This window comes from Argentina anserina, chromosome 7, assembly GCF_933775445.1.
Source record: "Argentina anserina chromosome 7, drPotAnse1.1, whole genome shotgun sequence".
Classification (NCBI taxonomy): Eukaryota; Viridiplantae; Streptophyta; class Magnoliopsida; order Rosales; family Rosaceae; genus Argentina; species Argentina anserina.
Window position 1 is genome coordinate 4,342,246 of NC_065878.1, and position 18,894 is coordinate 4,361,139.

Genomic DNA, 18,894 nt, shown 5'->3' on the forward strand with positions numbered 1-18,894 from the left:
AGCAAGTTAACAAAAACACTTAAGAATCCTATATGCAAAACTAACTTAGCGCCTTGAATCACATATAGTTAACACACAAGAAAGAGAATCATTAAACCATTGAATTATAAACTCACAGCATCTACATAGAAATCATAGAAAACAAAATCAGAACTACTTTATAACAGCTTGCAAAATCGTAAACTACATAAGAGTATTCCACAAATTCGGAACTAACCAAAATAAAAACACAACATCACACAAAGAATCTAAAACGAAAACATAATTGAAGAAGTAACGAGTTACATTTTGTAAATCTCCTTAGCGGTATCAAAACATGGCAGCACGGCTTCAACTTGAGTGGCAATCCTAGGCGTAGCGCTTTGGATCGAATGGAATGAAAGGAAGATGGTGTTTACATGAATGGCTTTGAGGATAATGAGTAGTGTTTAAGGCAGAGGTTTGGCTAGTCTTGTGAGCAAGGTTGATGATCTTTTCTGTGAAAATGAGGTGATATATATAGAGGAAAAACCAAAGGGAGGTCGGCCACAAAGTCCACAAAGTTGAAACCAAATTGGTTTAGGTCTTCTAGATTTTCTCATTTCGGCAGAGCTGACATTTGTGTCTTGTTGTCACCATAACTTTCGCTAGAAAATAGCTATTAAACTGATTCCAATTGCATTTGAAAATAGACTTTCGTAGCTTTTCATCCATATATCATACATTCTCTGAATCGTTGTGAGCTGTCCAGGAGAACCCGTCAAAGTTGGATGACCTACACTGGCAAAATTCTGATTCTGATAAGGATTTGACATTAATTGCATATTTTCTTCCTCTTTTAATGCTGATTTGTTTTGCACGAATTTCCTCTTTTGAATTAGGAAGGCAGCAAGAATCTTGTTTGTTGCAGGCATGTTTGATTTTCTTACCACTTCTCATTTATTTGTTGCATGACTTCTTTGACTTTCTTACCTCTTCTCATTTATTTATTGCATGACTTCTTTGACCTTTTTTTTGTGCAAGAATTTATGGTGATTCAGATATAGATTCGTGCCTCTATATATAGGAGAAACAAGACCCCAACTTTCCCTCACAGCCCTTAGATCATAAACAAATCAATGACTGAGATATTTCTGCCGAGCTCACTGGACCTCGGAGTAATAACTCGATCATATCTCCTTGTATGAATAAGATACTGATCTGATTCCAAATCCTACAGAAAATAGACTCGTATAGCTTTCCATCCATATAAAGAACATCTTCTAATTCGATCTGAGCCGTCCAGGAGAGCCCGTCAAAGTGGGACTACGAATCATGACAGCTCTTTGATTCTTGCAGGGATTGGGCTTCTAAGTGCATATCTTATTCTCCTTAATAATTCTGATTTATATGCACGAAAATATCTTCATATACACCTTGAAAATTCATCTCCAACTTGGTTTTGAAATCCAACACTCAATAGGAAACCATCAATGTCGCACGGCCTCTCCTTATCCTAATAGGAAACTGATTTTCAGTCTCTTCTCTTTCCTTGCGCAACTAGGATTGTTTTCCTTCTCCAACATGGATTTGTATTTCCTAATAAGAATATGTACGTTAGAAACAAAGAAATAGGAAAGGATGAATCCTACTCGAACAACGAATCATATCTCAACAAGGATTCTTAACACTTAGCACGATTTCATCATCAATTCACTCATAATCGATATAAGCTCTACCTAGACACTCATTCATACAAAAGAAACAAAAACATACTAAATAAGAGATAACAAAGAGTACGAATATGGCATAAACGCATTAAGAACGTCACACTTAGTGCTTCTATCATTATTCTATACATATCGGTTTGTGTCTTGAATAGAAATATGAACTTGGCTTGTAATTTTAGAGATTAATGAAATGATATTTTAGTTATAATCTTATTCTACATCTTTTAAATAGCCTTGTTCAACGTAGAAATTAGTTGAAGAACTAATAAGTTGTTATTTGATTTAGTTCATTTGACCAATGGTTGACTTTTAATATGTCGCTCTTTTTAGAAAATTTTATTCATGAAAGTTGTAGAACTCGTCAAAACGAGTTTGTAGACACGCGACACGTATTTTTCGGAAGTCGTATAAGATAGTTTCTATAATTGGAATTTAGTTTCGATTTTGGAAGGGTAAAAAGGGGAAGAAAAATTGAATTAAAATCACATATTTTCTTTCCCCCTTATCTCTTTCCTCTCTCCATTCCCAAAACTCACTTCTCCTTTCTTCATCTTCAGCTTCTTTCTTCTTCTCCCACCGACCCCATTTCCTCCTTATTCCTTCCTAATTTTATTCTTCTTTGATCTAGCTCCTCCGGCCATCAATTTCTTTTCCACTAGTGCCCTTAGAACCACAAGGACGTTCTCTTCAGTTCGGTGGTGGTGGCACACCATCCTTCGACACCTAGAAGCGGCAGTAGCACATGGGAGTGTCTGCTACAGTTCCACTGCTGCCTGGGTTTGTGATTTCAGCGGCTTGGATCTTTAAGTGGTTGTGGAGCTGCTTGTGGTTTTCACAAGTGGTTGGGTCTTGCAGTTGGGTTTTTGGGGCAGTGACTTGAGAAGCTTAATTCTTGGTAAATTTGAATTCCTTGGTTGATTCTTGTAGTTCTTATTATTTTGGTTTGTACTTGGTGTGAGAGTAGAGTTTATGTGAGGAAAGAGTGGTTGTGATTGTTATTGTGTCATGTTTTTGTGATTTTAGTTTTTGAGGGTAAGAACTTTTATAAGTGAAAGGGTAGTTGGGAAAAAGGTGATCGGCAGCAGGGCTGTGATAGTAAAAGAGGAAGTTTTCGGTTAAGTGTGTTATTAGTTGGGTAGTGGAAGAGAGTCTTTGGCCGGTTAGAAGTGTTGTGGTGCGGGGTTACTGCCGGGTAGTGAGGCAAACAATTTGCTGCTAATTTGTTGTAGTTTTGGGTAAGTAGACTTTTACTTAACTTGCTTAACTGTTGAGTTTTGTTTTAGAGGGGTAGAGTGAGTCAGTTGTGGCCGGCGGCTCTAGGTTGTTGTGTTGGAAGTGTTTTTAGTCTAGTTGTGAGTTTTGAGTTATTTAGCCTTTTGAACTCAATTATTTACTAAGTGATTCTTTCTTATCACTTAGGTGTTTGTGGAATCAAGTAAGTGAATCTTACTTGAGGTTGCAAAGTTGCAAGCGAGAGCGAAAATGTGAGTAAACCTCAAATTTAATGCTAGTTACCCTTGGCGATAACTATGCGTATTTAATTATACATTTCGTTATTTGTATTGCAGTGTGATTGCTAAATATATATATATATATATATATATATATAATTGATGATAGGTATATGTACTTCTAAATGGTATGGAATGTGCATATATTATCGTTGAATATATACATATATATATATAATGTTACATTTAAATTGAGTTATATATTGTGCAAGGTTTATATTGTGTGGCGGACGGGACCGAGAGGGAATAAAATGTACCTCTCGGTAAAATGGAGGTTTGTGGATGGATTAGATGCATTGTTGAAGTGTATACATGTTGTGTGGTCGAAAATGAAGAAAATGTACCTTCCGGCATTATTGTGATTATTGATGATTGTGTTGTAGCCGGGAGAAAAAAAAATGTACATTCCGGAATAATTGTTGTTGTTTGGCCTTGTGGGGTGTTGTTTTGCTTTATGGCGGCCTTTTGGAAAAAGACTTTGTGTGCATTGTTCTGCCCTAGTGGCAGCCAATTTGGCGAAAGAAAAGTGATTATATGTGTTTTGCCTTTGTGGTGGCCTTAGTGACATAAGCAGTGTCAGATCCACATCTTGGGTGTGATTCGAGAGTCGCTTTAACCCAAAAATGTCATGCATGTGTTGTGTTGTTGTTGTGAGTTATGTTGTTCTGCATGTATTGCGTGGTTATGGTGGTTTATACATGCGTTGCGAGTTGTTTTAATTGTTGAGGCATTTGTTGCGTTGATGTTATTAGGTTGAATATTTATATTAAGTTTACTCATACCAGTTGTGAAGCTGACCAGGTTTGTGTTTACAACCCTGGTGTACCATTATTGGTGCAGGGGGTAGTATAGCAGGTACTACATAGTAGTTGAGATGGAGGGATTGAGCAGCGTGATAGCAGAGTGTTGTTTTTGCCTTCTGTTCATTTTTCCTATTTTTGGTGAGCCTTGTGAGAGATGAAAATAGTACATCTTTACATTTTTGTAATTATGTTTATGTTTACAGTTTGTAATCCAAATGATTTGACAAACTTGGTAAAGATATTCAACTGTTGTAACATAATTTCATTTATTGAAGTTATATCAGAGTGTTAGCATCCTTAAATTTGAAATTTTACTGTTCAGAATTTAGGGATGTTACAATTGGGAGCGTAGGTTGCATATTTGATGATTTTATCAATATCATCCCAGAGCGATGGCCCAACTTGCAGTGGATCCCCATCATATGTTTTTCGGTATTGATATGTCATTGGGTATGCGGGAGTGTTAGGAGCCTTACCTTAGGGTTCGGTACTCTGAGTCAGTTATGTAATAAAATTGTATAATCCTTTTATAATCTCTCCTACGTGTCTTGGTTAATACATGTGGTACATAACTTACACTTGGGTCTAAGTTTTAATACATATATTGACTAAGTGTTAAAACGTTATAGGTGATGGATTCACTGGGACGCAAGACTAGAGGTCGATATAGGGCAAGAGGCGGAGGCCGAGTTCACCATGAGGAGGAACTTCATGTAGAGCAGCCTAATCCTGGGATTGGCGTCCATGATGAGGGACGAGTCCTCAAGCTGATCAAGGACATTAATAGATTGGCTGCACCGACCCTTCATGGGGCTCTCGATCATATAGTAGCTGACTATTGGATCGAGAACATGGAGACCTACCTTGATCTTGAAGTGTGCTCTGAGGTGGAGAAGAGGATGATAGCTACCTTCTTTTTGAAGGATGATGCCCTGGATTGGTGGAAGAGTACGAAGAGGATGAGAGATGTATCCACTTTGACATGTGAGAAGTTTATGGATCTCTTTCGGGACAAGTATTTCCCATCTACTATAAACGAGGAGCTTGAGCTTCAGTTCCTGACACTCAACTAGGGGAACATTACGGTCAGGGAGTATGAAGCTCGTTTTGACCAGTTGTTTCGGTTTGTGAGACTGGTGGATGCGACTTTCTTAGCTCAGAAGTTTCTACGGGGACTTAGACCTGAGTACAAGAACATCATAGCTGCACTCTACTTTAATACCAAGGAGTTGATTTACGAGAGTGCACTGAATCTGAAGCAAGTGAACAAGCTCCATGAGAGTGAGGTGGTATCGAGAAATGTTCAAGGAAAATGGAAGGTTGTTGCTACGAGTAGTGGTACAACAGGTCATGGAGAAGGAGCATGGAAGAGGCAGAGCACCCAGCGGTACCCTCCAACAAGGGTGGCAGCCACACCTGTTAGAGTTGTAGCCTACATAGCACGGAATCGCCAATCAACCTACGATTCACGCTTCAGAAGTGGAAGCGAATCGGGAGCGCTTAGGAAGCCATAGGAATCGTCCGGAATCGCAATTCCGAGAAAAGTGTGTTCGGGTGCGTGTTGGAATCGTGTGATTCCGATTAAGAAGCGTGTAAATGAAGTTAATACCAAAATTGAGAGAGAGAGAGAGAGAGAGAGAGAGAGAGAGAGAGAGAGAGAGAGAGAGAGAGAGAGAGACTCGAATCAAAATTCGACTTTAATTTGTGAATTGATCTAAAGCAGTCACATTCATCTTTGCCTGGGTTTCATTTGAAACCTCATTGCAGTGGTTGTGGCTTTGGTGGTTGGAGATCTACTGGGTTTTAAAATGAGAGAGCGGCAGGTTGTGTATCCAAGCGGTGGTACAAACTGCTGAAGAGGAGAACAATCAAAAGAAAGACACTGAGGAAGAAGAGGAAAGAAAAAGAATTCAAAAGGATTAGGTGAGAAGAGGAAGAAGATAACATATTAGAGATAAAGAGTGATAGTTCAGATAAAAAACAAAGAGATGATAGAGATGTGTAAGCTTTTGAGGCCATTAGGTCTGTTCCAACCCATTGTTTTTGCTATTATATTATGTAGTTCGGTCAAAGTTCACCACTTTAATTTAATTATCAATTCATTCATAAATTATCTATAATTATTTATGCCCTAATTATTTTTCTTTTTCTTTTTTATTGGTATGCACGTAGCTATCATTATTCGTAATTATCTAAATAATAATTTGACTTATATAATAATTTCTTTTACAATGACTTATATCTAATAATGATTTCTATGTTTGAAATAAAATTACACCAAAGAATTTCATAAGTCAGATTTAAGATGATATATGTGAGATATATCATGAAATATATATATATATATGTATACATTATTTTATTCCAACGCTTCTAAAGCGCACATGCTTCCATTTGTTTTTTTTAAAGCTTTCACGTTTCTAAACGTTTCACTTCTACGCACCTGCACCGCACCCGATTCCGTGTAGCTTAGTTTATTTGAAGGTTGTGCCTTGGTTTCTCTTCGCTAACCTTCCTTAATTCAAGTTTTCTTCTAAACCCTATGTTTCTTTCAGTACTATTGTCTCCTGCATCAGGTCCATAATCAAGCAGTGAAAAGGCTTTTGTTGGTCATAAATGGGATCGTGCATACATAGTTACAAGTAACAAGAGCAATTTAATATCAACAATGTCTATGGAGCTCCTCTTCACACAAGCTCTAATTGATTTGTTGTCCACCCCATGCCCACTTCACAAATAAATTACAAGTGTTTTTTATAATAACCATAGTTATAAATTTGTTAAAAAATGGTACTTGGCATTTTTATGGAGTGAGCGTGGTATGGGTGGACGATAAATTTATTTATGTATCATTGTTGATTATCCCAACCGATATGCAACGAATCAATTAGAGCTTGTGGCAGAGCAAAAGCACACATTGCAGAACTCACAATTCCCGCTGGTCTAGATTTTCTGGATACATGTGAAATGCAGCTTTTGCTCCCCTAGCTAAACATCTATACAATGACCCAGAGAAAGCCCTGCAAATATTTTAAAGCCAAAATTCAAGCCACGCCATAAATTAGAAGTTCAGCCTGTGCTTAATTTGGTAAAAGAACAAAGAGGGTCCTGGAAAGTAATTAATTACATCCCAAGAACACAAATAAATGATAAAAACGAAACCAAAAGCAACCGCAACATACTTCAATCTTAATCGCGGATTATGTGAGGACTTGTCGGCATTGCACAACCACTGCATTGCCAAAACATAAAATCAAAATTGACCTAGTTGCATGAAGTTATCAGTAATCAATACAATGATAAAGAAAATTCTCTAAATTCCTGACAAGGGAAACATGATAAAAGAGCAGACATCCGATAGAAAAACATCACAAGTAACATGCACTCCTAACGGCTATAGATACTGGAAATTGGGATAAAAAATAACCTGGATATCTGAGATACTAATGGCTCCATCAATAACTCCAGAACGAAGTCCTAATCCCTGAAACAAAATCCAAACACATTAATTCCAAACTGAATACAATGCCTTCACTTTTCTTTACAAATTCGCACACAATCAACCCAAAAGAAGCATAATTATCAGCCAAACAAGCTCCAATGTCAAAATAACTTCATTTTCAGTTTTGCACCAATGTCACCTGGCCCATGTCCCCGAGAAAAAGGTCACCCTTAACCTCATTTTCCAGTACAACATCTGCAATTATTGAACCAAAATTTGAAAAATTAAAAAAATATATATATATATGCCCCAATTATAATCAAAATTCACAAAGTTTAAAGAACCCAAAAAAAGAAAAAACAATCACATACCAAGCATGGATTGGGAAATATCTGAACCAATCCAATGATGCCCACTATCAGACAAGGTCTCTCCACTAAGCCCAGAGCCACAACCTTCACCCGAAAAACTAAAAAAGCAATGAGCTTTACATAATGACACTGACAGATGAGATTTTTAGGGGTTTAGGGTTTAAGGAGAAACGCACCGATGTCGAGTAGCAACCTGGGGACGTCATCTTGGGGCAGAGCGAGAAGCTCGAGTCGCAGAGCGAGAAGCTCGAGTCGCAGAGCGAGAAGCTCGAGTCGGAGAGCTCAGACTGAATCTCCATGATGCGGGAGTTGCGAGTGTACTTGCGGGCTTCGTCGTCATTGTAGCTCCGGCCGAGACATCTTTTGGTTTCTCTTCTTTCTAAATCCTTGGCAGTTCAAAAGAAAACAAATTTGCCCACCTTGATTAACACCATAAATTACTCATATGCCCTTGACGGATTCAGCCACCTCAAACAGTCAAACCTACTTTCACTAGGTTTGTGTGCAAAGGGTTTAAGAACTGCAGCCACTTCGACCTTACATTCAGTACTTTGTGTCTAAGGGTTTTAGAACTCCGGCAACGAATAAGGTAGACAGATTCGTCTTCCAATGTCGCGAGGGGATGATCGATCTGTCACCTTGGCTACAAACAACTGAACCAGGGACTTGCATTTCTGTCCTTCCAAGTCCTAACTAGCTCACTCAGCGGTTAACATGAGACCGAAAAGCCAAGGGTTTCAGATCACATTCCACTGTTGTATCTCCTTCCACGGGCCTTTATACTAGACTACTTAAACACTAGCTCCACAAAACATTCAACCAAGTTCTTTCCACCATGACACCGCTTTGATAAGATCCAAAGGCAAATTCTGAGAACCAGAGTTTATAGCCCTCCCCACTGATAAAATGTATAAATTTAATCATCTAAATCATTTTTAATAATCTATGATATATGATCACTATTTTGGATAATGGATGTACAAAAGACGGCTACATTAAAAGGTAAGCATTATGACATCGATAAAAAACAATAAACATGATCAAAAATTCAAATGAAACAGTAGTCTTGTCTCAGGTCCTATGTTGCAGTAGGTGCTTCCGACCCTTTCTCTAAAATTCTGTCCTCCGACGGTAATTTTTTTCTGGATTTCTTCGTACCTTCTACTTTCCACATATCCCAGACTTTTGTTCTGGGTGGGGGTGTGGAATCTCCAATTGGTGCAACTAACCCTGGCTTTCCATCATCAATAACATCATCAATCAACCCATAATCCTTGGCTTCCCAGGGATTCATGAAATTATCACGGTCTGTGTCCTCTTCAACCTGCAACGACAAGAAACTAGATAAAGAGCTCACAACTCTCTCACACTAAAATATTTACAATGACAGAAATCATATCTGATCCTTACCTGCTCAAAAGGCTTCCTTGTGATTCTTGACAATATTTTGTTCAATTTAATCTTGTGGTACGCCATCTCTCTAATTCGTATGCCCATTTCTGTTGCCTGAATTCAGATGTAACAACCACAAATCAATATATAGACCATACAAACAAAAATGTATACTTCTTGACTTCTTGTAACCAACATATATATATTCTTAGGGAGAAAAAAAATTAAACAGGGAAGAAAAGCAGATGACCAAATTCCCAAGTGACAATGATGCTCGTATTAATTAATTTGAAATTGAATACAAGGGAAAACTTGACTACCAACAACAAACGAATATAAAGTATAAGATTCGACAATCATTTTCTAGAAAGTTTTGCCTTGTATGACTTGATGAACGGTGGTTCAAGTAAATTTTGTCAAACAAAGTTACAAAGCCTCCGAAAGGTAAAAAGGAAACAAGAGTTCAGGTCCAACAACCATTTCTGGGTTTCTAGTCAACCGATTAAAGTTTAGAACAGTTCAGTAAAAAATGAGTCCACGAGCACGCACACACCCCAAGCAGTCATGGTCTGCTACATAAGACAACTTCCAAATTATTATGATGTGAATATATCCGTCTTTATACATTCAAGCATGTTAATGGAATAATCGAGACTGACGTGTCACAAAAGGTGTCAAGTGTCTAGAGTAAATTGTCCCAAGTAGAGCTAATGGGACAGATTGGAAGCCTCTAACAATTGCTCTGGCTTGGGATTAAAAGTGAAGCTCAAAATGATAGAGGCATCACCTGAACTATAGCAAGGGAGAAATTTTCACTCAATAGAAAGGGAGGCTTTCTTTTCCTCCTTTTATTTGCTATTTCCCACAGTTCTCTGACTATAGCAGCTACAAACCTTCTTTCTCCTAAACTATGTCTTACAATTTCAAAGATGCCACCATTACAGTGACACCAACAATTAATTTGTCCTCTGTCATACATATATGGCATAACTGATCAACCACATGAGAAAAGCAAATATGTGGATGGAATGGTATAAAGATGGAACAGACTGGGGGAGACACCTGCAAAGAAGAGTTTCGGGGTTTTATAGAGTTCGTTAAAAATGACAGCGCATTTGGCCTTCCAAATCGGAACTCAAGACCCATCACTGAGTGGCTATTTTGTTCTAACACCTGCTAACAGAGATTGTTGACTTCCTGTAGTCTTATTATGTAACAGAAGTAAGAGTATTTGCTAAGTCAATGATGTATAACTAAACGTTCTACGAAATTAGTAAAAAAAAAAACCCCACAATTGTGTGTAGTCATACAGAATGAGGTAATGGATTCTATTTTCAGATTGCTGGTCAGTCAAGGATTTTTAAGGGTTTTCTGTTATGGCAACATTGGGATCTTAGCATGTGTATTGTGTATATGAGACAGCCTTAATCGTAGGCTTCAAATGCATCAACCTCATCAAATAACAAGCTACCCTTGGGAAGTTAGAGAAATTGTACTTGCACTAAAAGGACTCAAATTAAGAATTGATTAGAACTTCGGACAGGAACCGCATTCTCACTTTAAGTCAAACTGCTCAATCGGGAAACGATGTTGGAACTCAGGATTCAAGTCCCAGGTAGGATACGTTTAAACTGAACCCAACTACCAAACCCTACAATCTTGAGAAGGAGCTCTAGAAATAGCTACAAGGTACCATGTCACACATGGGCTTCCATTGTAAATTCATCCCATATGATTGAAATACAGCTACATCTCAGCACCATAACCAAAGAAACAGCAATAATATTATCATCAAATAGAACCATGGATACAAAAAAACTCGATAAATGGAAAAGCAGATTTATTAAAACACAAAATAACAGCAAACTACTTGATACCATTAAAATTGAATGAAGCGTACTTTTATACTAATCGAAATGCATTTGAGTAGGCAAACTCCATAAAATATTTACATGTAATAAGAATTTATATCCCCCAAATATAAAGATAAAAAATCTGCAATATAAGCAGAGGTTGAGGGATGCACTTACTTTCCCTCCAGCAGTTCCAAGAGGTTGATGGATCATCACTCTTGCATTGGGCATGCAATACCTCTTTCCTTTAGAGCCAGAAGCAAGGAGAAATGCACCCATAGAAGCAGCAAGCCCAAAGCAAACAGTTGAAACATCTGCCTTGCACATTTTCATTGCATCATATATTCCCATTCCTACACATTCCAAAGATGGTAATGAAAAACAAAAGAAGGCCCCAAGACATTATAGAAGAAAAAACAGGATCCAGCAGAAAGTTACATCCATATTTGGTGGCTGGGCTGAAGGCTAAATCACATCTGAGTTATGCCAAATCATTAAAGATATTTAGCCTAGAGGCCTTGCCCGACATTAAAGAATGAAATCAACACTAACACTTCTCCTTTTCCTTATTGCCCACTAAAAAGCATTTGCTTTGCTTTTCCTTCAAGTGAGTAATATACCAAGCCAACTGGTACATTACTCACTTGAAGGACCATGAAAAAAACAAACATACCAGCAGTTACGGAGCCACCGGGCGAGTTGATAAACAAAGTAATGTCCTTTTTGGGGTCCTCGGCATCAAGAAACAGCAGCTGGCTTATTATCAAATCCGCCGTCATGTCATCCACCTGCCCATTCACAATTCGACTCATAATTATAATCCAATCAAACAAAAACAATTGAAAATGAGAAGAGAGAGAGAGAAACCTGAGAGCCCAAGAAGATGATTCTCTGGCGGAGAAGCATGTTGGTGGTGTCGAGCTCTTCCAATCTGGGGACGCGTGGCGGAGATGCAGTAGCAGCAGCATCTGCGAATTGAAAATCCCAATTGGTGGACAAGGTGGGTCTTGTGTGCGGAGACGACGACGCCGCTTTGACCAGACCGACGAGCCTCCTCCTCCTCGTGCTTCTGCTACAATCGATGGTACTAGTAGTAGTGGCGCTGAGAAGGCCGTGGTGAAGAGCAGTTGCCGGTTGGGTGTTGAAGCTCAGAGGCCTTGAGGCTGAGGCTGCGTACGTCATCATCGTGTTGCTCCCTATTTGCCCTTTTTTATCTGCGTTTTGAAATTCTGTCGAAATTGGGCAAGGATGGAAGGAAGAAGAAATCGGCGTTGTTTTTGCAAATTGCGGAAGAATGATAAACGACGTCGTTTTGGGACGAAGGCAACCCGGCCACGTTTTGCGAAACACTAGACGACAGTTGGAGAAATATCAAAAACTTCAGTAATGAGGGGCGTGTGATGAATTCTTGTATTAAAGTTATTCGTAATGGTATCAATATGTGGAAAGAGATGATACTGAAATAGGGCAAGGACTGCAGGGTTGTGCAAAGCAGTGATGCGTGGCTACAGGGAAGAGCTACTGGATGTGGTCGTTTTGTACTTTTTATGTCGTTTGCAATTGAACATATGGTAGTCGTTTGTGTCGTCTGGAATTCATATATGCTCATTAAATGCAGATCGTGCTGCAGACCTCCCTCCATGAATTCATCTTGCTTTCTCCCAAAGTATTCTAATTTCCACCACTCAAATGACGTTTGTGTACGGTAATTAGATTTAGTTATTCCTTTTTACACAGTAGATAGTATGGTGGTGTGGTTAGAGTAATTATCTTTGACTTTTCTAGCTTTCATATATAAAAGGCTGTGTGATAGCCTCTGTAATATCATCAAGAAATAGATTGGAAATTCAACCCAAAAGTTCTTGTTCATTTCATTCAAGATTTCAACATGGTATCAGAGCAAGAATTCATGTCCTAACTCTGTATTTCTTCTTGATTAAATTTTTGATTTCTCTATCTTCCCATGAATGATAAATCTATTGAGAGGTTCTTTGTTCACTCAACTTTTTTCCGATCTTGGAATGAATCCAAATCAGCTTTCTAACCCTGTAAAGGTGACTAAATCAGGAAGGGAGTCTTTTATGAAACACCTTGGTAATTTTACAAGTTTATGGCACAAGGTTGCTGTTTTCCTCATCAAGAAGCAGTTAAATAGTGGAAATGCATAAACTTGGGAGTGAAACCCATTCTGAAGAAGCTTTAGGTATTCTAAAATCCTTATCTACTGAATCGAGATCTTCTTGAGAAAATAAGAGCACTCATATTCCAAATGAATATTCCAAAGACATTTTGGAGTCAAAGTGTTCTTACTGCAACATATCTGATTAGTCGTTTGCCTACTCGAGTGCTTGGTGGAAAATCTCCTCTTGAAGTGTTGAAAGGAAGAAAAATTGATATTTCTCACTTGAAGGTTTTTGGCTGTGTTTGCTTTGTTCACATACAAGCTCATCAAAGAGGGAAACTTGAGATCATAGGGCTATCAAGTGTGTGTTTCTTGGCTATTCTTCCACTCAAAAAGGTTACAAATGTTACAATCCTTCTACTCGAAAGATAATTGTTTCCAGGGATGTGAGATTTGATAAGGCTGGCTCTTATTTCACTGGAAAATCAGTTGGTTTCACTCAAGGGGAGCCTTTATTTGATTTATTTCCAACCCCCAATGTTACTATAGATGAGGATTGCAGCCAATCTTTCAATCCCACTACCGCAGTTCCAAGTTCTAGCCATCATGATGGTGAGGATTGTATTAAGCCTTCCACTCTTACTGCTCCAGCCTCAGAAGTTCAAGCAGTACCCCTGGATCCACTGAATGTTGCTATACAACCTAATGTTAGGCCACCTTCACCTCATGTCTTACCTCGCAGAAGTCCTCCGCGACAAAGGGAGCCTCCAATAAAGTTTAGAGACTATAAGACATACACATCAAGGTATCCCATGACTGCTTATATCTCTCACGAGAAATTTTCTACTTCTCATACTGTTTTTTTTAGCTCTCTTGATGATGTTCATGAACCTCAATGTTTTGATGAAGCAAATAAGTATGGAGCATGGAAGGAACCTGTAGTAGATGAACTTCAAGCTCCTAATGATAATAAGACTTGGAGTATTGTTCCAATTCCTCAAGGAAAGAAAGCAGTGGGCAGTAGATGGGTGTATAAGACCAAGTTTAACTCAGATGGTACTGTGGAAAGGCACAAGGCTCGATTGGTAGCTCGTGGTTTCACTCAAACCTATAGAGTTGATTACAAAGAAACATTTGCCCGGTTGCTAAGATAATTACTGTGAGGGTTCTTCTTTTGGTTGCAATAAATCAAGCTTGGCCTCTATTTCAAATGGACGTAAAAAAATGTCTTTCTACATAGTGAACTCGAAGAGGAGGTATACATAAAGTTGCCCCCAAGTCATCCTCAATCCTCTAATCCTAATATGGTCTAAAAACTACACAAAGCTATATATGGCTTGAAGCAATCTCCTCGGGCTTGGTATGCTAAACTTAGTTCAGTGCTTGAGACAGTTGGTTTTAAGAGAAGGAACCCAGATTCCGAATGGTTTGTTCGAATTGGTGCAATTAGTAAGCTTGTAGTGCTTATTTATGTTGATGATCTCATTGTGACGAGTGATAACCTTGAAGAGATTAATGTTCTAAAACAATCTCTACGCAACAAGTAAGCCATTAAAGATTTGGGACCTCTCAAGTACTTTCTTGGCATAGAAGTTGCTACATCTCACAAAGGCCTTTTCTTAAATAAAAAAAAGTATGTTCTTGATTTGTTGAAGGATGCAGATATGTGGGATAGAAAACCGGCTATCACTCCCCTGGAAAGTAAATTTCTACTTGATGCTTCCAGTGAACATTTCTTGGATGTTAGTTCATATCAAAGGTTGGTGGGTAAACTTATTGATCTTAGTATTACTCGCCCTGATATTGCTTATGTCGTAAGCATAGTTAGTCAATTCATGCATGCTCCTACCATGACTCATGTTCATATTGTCAAGCGTCTTCTTCGCTACTTAAAGGGCTCTATTGGTAGAGGTATTCTGATGAAACCTAATGGCAACACAGACATGATGGGTCACAAGGATGTCCACTGTGCGGGTAATTCTCTTGATCGTAAGTCAACTACAGGTTTTTGAACCTTTGTAGGTAACAACTTAGTAACATGGAGAAGCAAGAAGCAAACAGTTGTGCCTCGTTCTAGTGTTGAAGCTGAATATCGGGTTATGGCTTCCACTACATGTGAGCTTATTTGGCTTAAGGGATTGCTGTCTGATTTGGATCCTCAACTCGTCAACCAATACCTCTTTATTGTGATAATCAAGCTACCATGCATATTGCTTCTAATCTGGTCTTTCATGAGAGGTTCAAACATATTGAGGTTGATTGTCACTATATTCATTCTCAAGTTCAGTCCAAGCTGATTATAACTCATTACACTCGGAATCATGATCAATTAGCTGATATTTTCACCAAGTCTCTGTCCACAGCCAATTTTCATCGCATTTTGGGCAAGCTTGGCTCAATGAATCCTTTTGATCTAGCTTGAGGGTGAGTATTGGAATCATTGATGTAGTAGGCAGAGCTGCATGGCAAGCACTGCAGGGTTGTACATGTAGTGATGCATGGTCGTTTTGTACTTTTTATGTCGTTTGCAGTTTGAACATATGGTGGTCATTTTTGCTCTGGAGTGTCGTCTAGAATCCATATTTGCTCATTAAATGCAGATCGTGTTGTAGACCTCCCTCCATGAATTCATCTTGCTTTCTCCTAAAGCATTTTGATTTCCACCACTCAAATCACGTTTGTGTACAGTGATTAGATTTAGTTATTGCCTTTTACACAGTAGATAGTATAGTGGTGTGATTAGAGTAATTGTATTTGACTTTTCTAGCTTTCATATATAAAAGGTTGTGTGATAGCCTTTGTAATATCATCAAGAAATAGATTGGAAATTCAACCCAAAGTTCTTGTTCATTTCATTCAAGATTTCAACCTGTAACTCTGCATACTACATCAATGATTCCAATATATGGTGAAAATTGAGGGCAAGTAGGAGTGTGTTTATGGATGTGCCAACTAGGTGGAACTCGACTTATTTGATGTTGAAATCCGCCATGAAGTTCCAAAAATGTCCTATGTACAATGTGGAGTGATGATCCTAGTGCTCTTTCATTTTTTGATTACACCTCTCTGCTTGTCCATTCCAGGTATGTTTGATTGGAAAAAAAAACACAAGGTTTTATGGAGTTTTTGAAGCCTTTTTATGATGTTACCTTGAAGGTATAGTGTTCTTATTATCTTTCAATCGATGATACATTTTGTGATTTGCTTCGAATTAAATGTCTTTTAAATGCACAAATAATCCAAGTTAGGTTGGGATTAAATTTTTATTTGGATAAGTTGAATCAATATATCTTTTATTGCTATTGTACTTGATCCTCGCTATAAGCTTGACAATGTGGTTGATTATTTTAGATATTTTATTTGGAGAGATGGATGAGATGGTAAATGTGAACTCAAAGATGGTGAAGGACCTCTTGTATGACATTTATGAGGAAGAAGGAGGAAAAAGTGTTGGTGCATGGTTCTCAAGTGGTTAATGAGGCGAACCAATGGAAATCTTTTCAACTTCAAGAAAGGGTTTAACAGAGTTTGATAAGATGTTGAAGGAGAAAGAATAAACGAGAATATCAAAGAAAACCAAAATCATCAACAACAATGTTGATAGGTATCTTGAAGATGCTATTGAAAGTGATCATGAGAAATTTCATTTGTTGGATTGGTGGAAAATAAATGGAGCACGATCATAAGTATCCTACATTGGCACATATTGTTATGGATGTACTAGTTATTATGTGTCCACTATAGCTTCTGAGTCTTGCTTTAGCACTAATGAGATGGTGATTGATCCATATTATGCTTCATTGAATCCTAAAATGGTGGAGGCATTAGTGTGTTCAACATTGGATTAGGAATGACAATGTTGTCATATAACTCTTGAACTCACCATGGAGGAGGTAAAAATATGTCATGAAGTTATTGAAGGTAATTTCATTTATGAGATTTTAAAGTTTATGTATTTATAAAGTAAATATTTCATATTTTTATGTTTTGTAATGTTTTATGTTTCTCTTATTAATGTTGTATGTATAATTACACAATGAGTCTTATTCAAGTGTGGCGGGGAATGCTTGGAATGAAATTTTGCCACAAAACACCACTTTTAAGGGCTTGCGGATTGAGCAATGAGGGCTTGTGGCGATGGGACTTATTTTTATGAGAAATTTGATGTCTATTTTGTGAACTTAATTTAATTTAAGCTATGAATTTATGTATTTTATGAGGTATGAACTACAAACTTGAAGATGCAATCATGGATTGTGTAATTTAATTTGGAGTTCATTTTGGTGCTTTGGGTTTTTTTTTAATGAAATTATGAATTTTGTATTGTTCAAAGTTAGAATTCAGTTACTTTTTATCGGTGAATTACTTATTATTCAGGTTATTCAACATGATAATTGGTCCGACATGAAAATGCCCTACTTTCCTAACAATTATGAGAAGTTCGATGAGAAAAATATACTTAAGCAATTGGATATCAAACGTAAAAAGAAATGCAGATATGACATATTTTGGCTTGTAAAAGTTCTTGATCAGTATAAATTGACAAAATTGAAAAAGCTAGAGAACGAAGAGTAGGATATTTCTCTACCATAATTAATTTTAAAATTATATGTATATATACACGTATATATATGGCTCGATAAAATGAATTTAATTCTTGCATGACAACTTCCTAGAGGTATGATTTTTTACAAACACTTTAATTGATGGAAACTGCTCTTTCTACAATTTGAGCCCCGAAAGATTAGATCATATTTTCTTACATTGTTCGTTCTTCAAAAATATTTGGCCTAATCCTACATACTACTAAATATATATTTAAAATGTCCAATTGATTCTTGTGTGGTTATCATCAGATGCGGTTTCTCTCTGAAAGTTTAATTCTTTTATATCATATTTGGAATGCAAGAATTGATGTCGTCTTTAGAAATTGTAAACATAATGCTTCCGAGCAATCTTATTTTGCTGCCTATATGTTTAATAGCTATGTTGTTGAAAAACTCTTTAAGGGCTAGTTTGGTATAATTTCGCTTTAAAAACAAAAAAAAAAACAAATTTTGCGTTGACTTTTATATTTTATAGAGTTTGATAGCTTTAAGAAAATCAGTTTTTATATAGAATTTGTAGGTCACTCACACCAGTTTTAGAAGCAATTCCGATTGTTTTTAGAAGTTACTTTCACTCAAAACTCAATTTTTTTTTTTTGTAAAATCTCAAATAACACCCTTCACACCTCTAATTTAAGCCCGACCCTCTACCAACGGAAGCGGGCTTTCTCGCGGGCCGGGCCGGGTAAAAGCCCGTCGGGCTTGCGGGCCTCCGCGGGCTTTTCGGGTCCGCGGGCTAGATGATGAGGCCTACTTGGAAGTGTCCCCCTAAAACCACAGTTAAATTGCATTTTGATGGCTATGTGATTCTTAACGATCTAGCTCCATGTGGGTTTATTTTACGAAATTCAAATGGAGATCCTATTCTTCATCTTCAAAACATCTAGGAAAAGTAAACATCATCTCTGCATGAGCTTTTGCTCTTAGAGTTGGACTCTCAACTGCTGCTATTGATAGTCATGCGTGTTTAAAAGTTGAAGGTGATTCAAATATTTTAATTGACTCCATCAACAATAAGTGCTCTACTCGGAGAATTAAGTCACTGGTCTCAAACATCAAACGTCTAACAGTTTCTTTTGAAGATATCTCATTTATTCATATCTGG

At 37.6% G+C, this 18,894-nt stretch overlaps 2 protein-coding genes across 2 annotated transcripts; both read right to left on the reverse strand.

The window, feature by feature from the left end:
• Window positions 1–6,451: 6,451 nt before the first annotated feature.
• Window positions 6,452–8,249, reverse strand: LOC126803434 (18S rRNA (guanine-N(7))-methyltransferase RID2-like). Its single transcript, XM_050531244.1, has 8 exons — window positions 8,235–8,249; window positions 7,992–8,082; window positions 7,816–7,899; window positions 7,644–7,699; window positions 7,430–7,486; window positions 7,185–7,234; window positions 6,933–7,022; window positions 6,452–6,569 (listed from the first exon to the last, which is right to left on the reverse strand). The coding sequence occupies exons 1-8, from the start codon at window positions 8,247–8,249 to the stop codon at window positions 6,560–6,562; spliced, it is 453 nt and encodes a 150-aa protein (XP_050387201.1). The 3' UTR covers window positions 6,452–6,559.
• Window positions 8,250–8,791: 542 nt separating this feature from the next.
• LOC126801650 (ATP-dependent Clp protease proteolytic subunit 3, chloroplastic) lies at window positions 8,792–12,316 on the reverse strand. The gene is made up of 5 exons (XM_050529071.1): window positions 11,928–12,316; window positions 11,734–11,848; window positions 11,238–11,413; window positions 9,226–9,321; window positions 8,792–9,139 (listed from the first exon to the last, which is right to left on the reverse strand). The coding sequence occupies exons 1-5, from the start codon at window positions 12,243–12,245 to the stop codon at window positions 8,894–8,896; spliced, it is 951 nt and encodes a 316-aa protein (XP_050385028.1). The 5' UTR covers window positions 12,246–12,316; the 3' UTR covers window positions 8,792–8,893.
• Window positions 12,317–18,894: the final 6,578 nt, after the last annotated feature.